This window comes from Gossypium arboreum, chromosome 5 (genome assembly GCF_025698485.1).
Source record: "Gossypium arboreum isolate Shixiya-1 chromosome 5, ASM2569848v2, whole genome shotgun sequence".
Lineage (NCBI taxonomy): Eukaryota > Viridiplantae > Streptophyta > Magnoliopsida > Malvales > Malvaceae > Gossypium > Gossypium arboreum.
This window is the reverse complement of record NC_069074.1, coordinates 23,234,781-23,242,574: the sequence shown is the minus strand read 5'-3', so window position 1 is coordinate 23,242,574 and position 7,794 is coordinate 23,234,781. Positions and strand designations below refer to the sequence as shown.

The 7,794-nt window shown below is 29.5% G+C and overlaps 1 protein-coding gene across 1 annotated transcript; it reads left to right on the top strand.

The window, feature by feature from the left end:
- The first annotated feature begins 1,040 nt into the window (after positions 1–1,040).
- On the top strand, positions 1,041–2,593 carry LOC108451904 (light-harvesting complex-like protein OHP2, chloroplastic). The gene is made up of 2 exons (XM_017749610.2): positions 1,041–1,644; positions 2,187–2,593. The coding sequence occupies exons 1-2, from the start codon at positions 1,202–1,204 to the stop codon at positions 2,299–2,301; spliced, it is 558 nt and encodes a 185-aa protein (XP_017605099.1). The 5' UTR covers positions 1,041–1,201; the 3' UTR covers positions 2,302–2,593.
- The last annotated feature ends 5,201 nt before the right edge of the window (positions 2,594–7,794 follow it).

The following is a 7,794-nucleotide window of genomic DNA, read 5'->3' as shown; positions in this document are numbered from 1 at the left end:
TATTTAGAAAAAAAAAATTCTGAATTCTAACAAAATCAAATCCAATAAAAAGAATTACAAAGTTAAAAGGGCCAAAACATCCCAAGAACTTCAACAAAAATAAATTTGGATTTAGTATGGTGGAGACTCCTGAAACGAAGGGCGACAACAGGGGCAATGGACCTTGACCCCCCAAAATTGGTAAATTAGCTTATAATACCTTTTAATTTTGTGAAATCACAAATTATTTTAATGATTTGTTCCCTAAACCAATTTTCTAGTTTCAACCTTTCTTGAAATAATTAACAAAAGAAAAACAGAGAATTTTGATTCTTCAATAATTTGGTTAAATAATTTTTTTAGGTGTGTGAACGACTCTCACATTGGGGTTTGAGTTTTTATTATTATTATCTAAGTTAATTTTTGAACTTGGTAATTGTTATTATTGTTAGGGTTTGAATTAGACAATTGTTCTCACATTAGGACTTAAACTTTTTTTTTTCATATGTTAGTCTTTGAACTTGATAATCACTCTTACATTAGGATCTGAACTTAACAATTATTTTCAAATTTAAAGACTAAAAAAGGTTTAAGCCTAAATATAAAAGTAATTACCAAGTTCAAGCTCCAAAAGTGATTTGATCCTAATAATTTTCAAATACTAAACCCCCATTTTCTAATATTCATCTCATTTAAAAAATTAAACTAAATAATTATAATATTTAGTATACTATCATGTAATTTTTTATTTCACAATTAAAGTTTAAAGATTAACAAGTTTCTTATAGAGTTCAATAAAATATTAAAAATAAATATTTTAAAAATATATACATGATAATTTTTAATACAACTTATAAAATAAAAAGTATATATAATACCTATGTATCAAATATTTGTTATTTTCATGGAAATTGTGTGCTCATTTTAAGAATATGCGTTAAACATATTTATATTTTATATTATTTATTTCATACTATTTTATCTCATGTATTTATAATAATAATAAATAATAATAATTTTATTCTATGTAATGGTCTCATGTCGAAATGGACAGGTACACATACATTCAAAGCCATCTGTCCGTTGAAACTTGGCGATGCCTTATCCACACACCCCACTTCTAAGTTCTGACACAAATCGTAACCCTGTAAGATCATAAAAAGTACACACAAAAATCCCCAGAGTTTAGATAAACCAAAGAAAAAACAACCACCTAATACTAATGTCTATGGCAACCTCAATTTCATGTCTGAAAATCCCAAACCCTTCTTCTGCTTCACCTCCATGTTCCTCGTCAGCCTCATCTTCGACCAGTTGTAGATTGTCTGTACCACCCAAGCCTTATATTGTGACGATAAGGAGTTCTCAAACTGAGGGTCCTTTGAGAAGACCTGTGGCACCTTCTCCACCACCTCCTTTGAAACCCGTCCCACCTTCTTCTCCCTCCGCTTCTCCTCCGCCAGAACCGACACCTCCTTCTTCTTCTTCCCCTCCGTCTCCGCCGCGTTCAGCGGCAGCTGTTGGGGACCAGAATGTGATCACTTTGGAGTTTCAGAGACAAAAGGCAAAGGAGCTGCAAGAATACTTTAAGCAGAAGAAGCTTGAGGAATCTAGTCAAGGGCCTTTCTTTGGGTTCCTTGGGAAGAATGAGATTGCTAATGGAAGGTAAATGGAATTATTATTTATGCCTTTTATTTTTACCCTTAATTTTGCTTTGTCTTAATTAAGAACTGAGTGAACAACAATTACTTTGGTGCGGATATGATATTTGCCATCTTATGGATGTTTTGAGATTTGGGGTGTGTGGATATGGATTTTATCAACCATATTCTTGAAATTTGATTTCAAAACCTTATAAATCTGTTTGATAACTTTAGGAGAATAGCCATAGCCATAGCATATGAGTTATGAGCACATTGCTTGATATTGAGAGAATAGTTCATAGAACAGAAGTCTCCACTAATAACGGATTTTGATTGAAGCAATCAAATATCTTCCTTGGAAGAAGATATATATATTATATGTATGTATGTACATGCCAACACAGACACACTCTAAAACTTGAACTTTCTTTTCACATTTTTAAGCATTATTCTGTTTAGTTTGTCATTGCATTTAACTTGTTCTAAAACCCTTATCCTGGCTGCTTGTAATGACATAAAAATACTTACTGTTTGTAATTGATTTTGGGGATGTTGGTGTTGCAGATGGGCAATGTTTGGTTTTGCTGTTGGGATGTTAACCGAGTATGCAACAGGCTCGGATTTTGTCGATCAAGTAAAGATCATGCTCTCGAATTTCGGGATAATAGATTTGGAATGACTCTTTTTCTTGTATACCACAATGCTGCTGCTATTCATACTTTATGATTTCTGTAAGTTATATCCAATGTTTTGTCTGCAACTTGTTGAGCAAGTTGTTTGCCATTCTTGCTGCTTCACCAATCAATTATAACAAGCTGTATCTCAACAATTTGCTTGGATTTCAAGTCATCAAGTTCTTCATTTTTATGTTTGTAGCTTTTTTCTGCTGAATATTAGCCACCTTGCTTGTAATTTTAGTTATGAATTGGTACAGGAATGAGCACATTTCATCGCGTTTACACCACATTAAATCAGTTAGTGAGCCCTCTGATTGTGGCATTAATTTGATTATGAAGTAATTAAGTTTTTATAACATTTTGAATAGCTTCTTATGATAAAATGTAAAAAGGCTAGGAGAAACTAGTTAATTCGATAGGTTAAAGAAAGTTTTGGACTGAACCCGAGTGTTTGGTTCATTGGCCAAGGATGTTCACAGCTATCGTGAGTTCAAGTTGGAGAAATTGCCTGCTAGTGTTGTGGCAGGATACGTTAATATATATATATAATAAACAAGTTTCAACTCAGTGGGAAAAAAAGGGCTGAGTAGCACCAGAGGAAATAGGTACAAGTTACCATAATGAATGGTAAACTTCACAATAGACATAAATTACACATCAAATAGACGTAAAAAATGTTTCTTAAATAACTTATTTTACAGAAAAAATAAAATCCATATGATTAGAGGAAAAGGCGAAAAAAAAAATTTGCAGCATAGCATCATAATCAATGGTCCGTCATAGAAGGCCAAAAATAGCAATGTCATGCAACAAGTTGGCAAATTTAAAAATCTATTGTGAAAATTTTGAATCAATGCCTCGGGGTGCTTGCTTCCAACAGGCAAAAAAGATCACACAGTTGTAGAACTATTTCAAAAGCTCACAAAGTTTGTTGAACAGCTAAATATCATGATCCATAGTTGAAGTTGTAGGATGTAGGAGATTATAAGATAAAAATGTAGGGTTGATTGAATCCTTACATATCAATGTCTACCAAATATGATAGATTCAGGTTTAGGTCCTGTTGCTCAGGGTTAAGGGTCGCAGCAGCAGTTTAGAAGGTGTGAGGAAGGAGGATCCTCCCTTCCCAATTGCTCTCTGACAGATGAGACAAGTTAGCCAACTCAGATAGCTAACACCCTTCCTGTGGGCTCAGTATCATGACTTGGCAACATCCTATTGGACAGTTTTTATTTTTCTATATTCTATGATGAAGCCCCTCTTAAGTTCTGTTTGTCACACGTTATCTTGCACTGCAGCTTCTAAATTCTAAAATGGCAAAAGTGCTAGTGGTTCGAATATTCCAATCTTAACTCTTCAGTTTTTCCCATGGAAGTATTAAGGGGATTGCACTCTCAAGTTTCAGCTATTTGTACAGCAATGACAAGCACAATTCAATGATCAGGGTTTCTAGTTTCACTATTATTTCCCTGTCTCACTGGAAAAAGCAAGACAACAAAGAATGAACCCGACAAAGAACAACAAGAAAGGAGATTCTTCTTATTTCACTCACAAAGCAAAATTCAAACGATGCTTATGGTTGACGGATGGCCTAAATGGTTCATTGATGATATCATAAAACACATGACATCATCGATGCATGTGTTGCAAACAATTTTGTCAGCAAAGGAAGTGCTGGAAAGAAAGAAAGAAAGAAAAAAAAAAAAAGATTCACTAAAATCTTTGATGCTCTCATTCTCTGCTAGCTTGGCTAGCTAGAGTGTTGAATAATCTAAACTGGACAAGACCAAGTTGGTTGTTTTATATGATCTGAGTTGCTTTTTACCACACTTGATCCAAGTAACAAGAATTTATTGAAGGTTGATGATATTATTGCCCTTAATTCTGTGAGCAGGCGAGCAGCTGATGCAAGTATAACTTGAAAAATTGTCAATTCTATGGTAAGAAAATGATACAAGAGATAGTTGACTTGAAGAAGGTCCGGTTTGAAATATCAGATCCTGGGAGTGTGAAATTTATGGCACAATAAATAATGATATTACAGAAGTTGGATCATCCCAATGTAGTGAAGCTTGAGGGACTACAGATAATGGAGCACAAAAGTGAAGAAGTTCCGGTTTGAAATATCAGATCCAGGGAGAGTGAAATTTATGGCACAATAAATAATGATATTACTGAAGTTGGATCATCCCAATGTAGTGAAGCTTGAGGGTGTATTGATAATGTAGCACAAATTTAATGTCAATACTAACCGAGTTAAGACTAAATTTAGAATTATAATAATAATTTTATATATTAATACTATTATTTAAGTTAATAATTAAATTAATGTTATGAATTAATTGGTTGTCATTTTGGATAAAAATGACTAAAGAAGGTGCTTTTGTACAAAGTTGCATTACTATGTGGGTGTTTTTGTCCTTTTATATTCTTATACAAAATCAACAATTTAACGCAATAAGATTAGAAACCTAATAAGTTATTATTATTTTCTTTTGATAGTTAGGGGTAGAGGTGGGGATGTTAAGGATTCAACCCAAGTTCTTATGCCCGAATACAAATGCTCTTGCCATTAGGCCAGGAGTTATACTATTTATACTATACAAACATGAATTCTAATTATTATATCATACAAACAAGAATTCTAATCCTACTATATAGCACGATAAGTAACATTAAACAATACGAAAAATTATTTGGTACACTATTAGTAGAGTCTTTAGATTCTAAAAATAGAGTCAAAGGGATTGATAAGTGTCTTATAGGGGTATAGTAAAATATTAAAAAAATATTAAAAAATACAAATACATACAATATGGTAGTTAATTGCTTAGCAAAGGCTGCAGAAAGAATGGACTTTGACGTTCATTGTTGGTCTCAACCTCTTGATTTTGCTCTAAATGCACTACATAAAGATCTCAACGAATTATCTAATGTTCTTTTTAAAATATATATATTTTTAATGAAATTTTAAAAAAACTACCTTAAATACTAATCCAAAACAATGAAATAAGTAACATAAAATAATGCAAATATACGAATGGGTTAAACCCTGCCTACAACAAATTTTAGATGCCAAATTTATTTAAATATACTTTAAATATTATTATGATAAAAATAATGATAATATGTGGCATATTGTAAATTATTTTAACAATATCAATTAGATAAAATGAAAATTAAAATATGAACAATACATAAATATATAAATGTGTGATGTGTCCATCTACAAAAAATAAATCAGTATTATGACTATGGATGAAAAGAATAAGAATAATATAAAAATTAAGATTAAGCAATATTTTTATAAAAAATAATAATTATTGATGAAATAGTAAAAGTGTATCTTCAAAATATAAAAATGTAAGTAATATTGTTAATTAAATTTTGGTTGTAGAGTTTCACGATCCGAGTTCAAATGTTTTAGAAGATCTTCGATAATTAATTTGATATCATGATTAGGAGTCTTATGAGAGGAGTAAGGTCTTCCTTAAAAAATACATTTTACCTTTAAAATATATAAAATTATAAATTAATAATGATAAAATTATATTTTAATTCATCAAAATGATTTAATGTTTATTTAATTTTTAAAAATTATAAAATAATAATTAATATAATGATAAAAATATATTTAAACTCTTATTAAAATTTATAACTTAACTTTTAACCTTAAAAATAATTAATTATAAACTTCTTAAAATACAAACAAATATATAACAAGTATTTTTGAATTAAAAGATATTAGTGGGTAACTCTTTGTTTCCCTCGTCTATACATTAACTCAATGATAGTATTTACTGTTTTAAATATAACCTACTTCGAGTCATAACAATTACTCTTATTGGAAAATATTGTGAAAACTGTTATCCACCTATCTCTACATAGTGACCGCCGCTTAAAGTGTGGATGATAATAGGCCACGCCAACCGGGACAGCAGGGCTTGAAGTGAATGTCTCGGAGAAAAATAGAAAGAAATTTGCCGACATTGTACCAACTACCAATGTGAAATGACAAATTTTCCGTTTTTATTTTCACTTGTTTTCTTATGTACAAATGTCGGTTTGACTCGTCTACTTCATTTCAATGTCCTTAAACGAGAAGTTATGTTTGCCCATGTGTCTTTATGGATTATTATCATGTGTATTAGGCTATTAGCAATGAAGTTTTGGGTTAAATAATTGTTTTCGGTTGATTTATTTATTTAAAGAGGTAAAATAGTTTTATTCTCAAAGTTTAATTTACTTGTTTGATATATTTTGTATTTCTTTAGTAGTTGTATAAATAAATAAAAATTATAAACCTATATTAATCATAAGTAAGTTGCATTTAACTTCCTGAGTTATTTTATATTATTAAGCACGTCCATATTATATTTAAAAGGAGAAAGATCTATTCATACATTTTTTTTATTTCTTAAGATTAATATTTTAATAATCTAATTATCATGTTTCATTCTTATAAATTATGCATATCAAATTAATTATAAGTTACATTTTTAATTTTATATTTTATATTAAAATTTTTTAACTATATAATAAATATTAATATATATAATAATCTAGATTAATCAGTTAGATATTCTCACCCATTTAAAATTATAAAATTTAATTAAAATACGAATACAATTGAGGGAGGAAAATGATTATAATTGTTATATATTATTATTATGGGAGGAAATATAATTATAATTTTTGTTCGAAACAATATTTTTGTTTAAAGAGTGTAGAGTTGTTTATAAGCGAGTCACATCAAAAGTGAGAAGGCTTAGGCAAAAATATAGGCCCGAAAAATGAGTTTGAACAAAAATCAAGCCTATTTTTTAAATGGATCAGGCCTTGAGTAAGCTTTATGGGCCTATCCCGACCCAAATTTGTAAAAAAAATATTGCTACTTTTTTTTTTACTTTTTTCATTGTTTTGCTATTATTTTATTATTATATTACTATTATTTTGTTGTTATTATTTGAATATTATATATTTATTATTTTATTATTAATTTTATTACTATTTTAGAAACATTTGTTTGTCAAGTTGCACTTATCTTAGTGTTATTTAAATTTTTTAAAAATAACTTGTCTGAAAATATTTATTTTAATTTTTATTATATTTAATATTAAATATTTTTAAATTTATTTTATATAAAAATAATATAAAAATATTAATACAAACAAAATAAGTTAGAGTTTTAACATTTTATTTAAGTAAAATTAAAATAAAATTTTAATGTCATTTTTGAATCACATCAAGAAAACAGTCCTACCCAGTCCACCTTGTACAACTCTAAAAGAGTGGATGTATTAAATATGGTTCCGTTACTTCCGTACATGTTACGCAAATAATGTTATTCTAAAAACCGGGCTCCACCAGTCACAGGCATGCACTTACAAGGTAGATTCTCGTTTGGTTTATTGCGGCCGGTAGTAATATTTTTCCACGGTAGGGGTTACTATAAATATAATAATACAAGTTAAATGATTATAAACACATGCAAA

What these genes read in the sequence shown, in the direction of transcription:
- LOC108451904 (XM_017749610.2), top strand. Translation starts at nt 1,202, where the DNA reads ATGTCTATGGCAACCTCAATTTCATGTCTGAAAATCCCAAACCCTTCT. An exon ending in AATGAGATTGCTAATGGAAG is followed by an intron (nt 1,645 to 2,186) that starts GTAAATGGAATT and finishes TTGGTGTTGCAG; the next exon opens with ATGGGCAATGTTTGGTTTTG.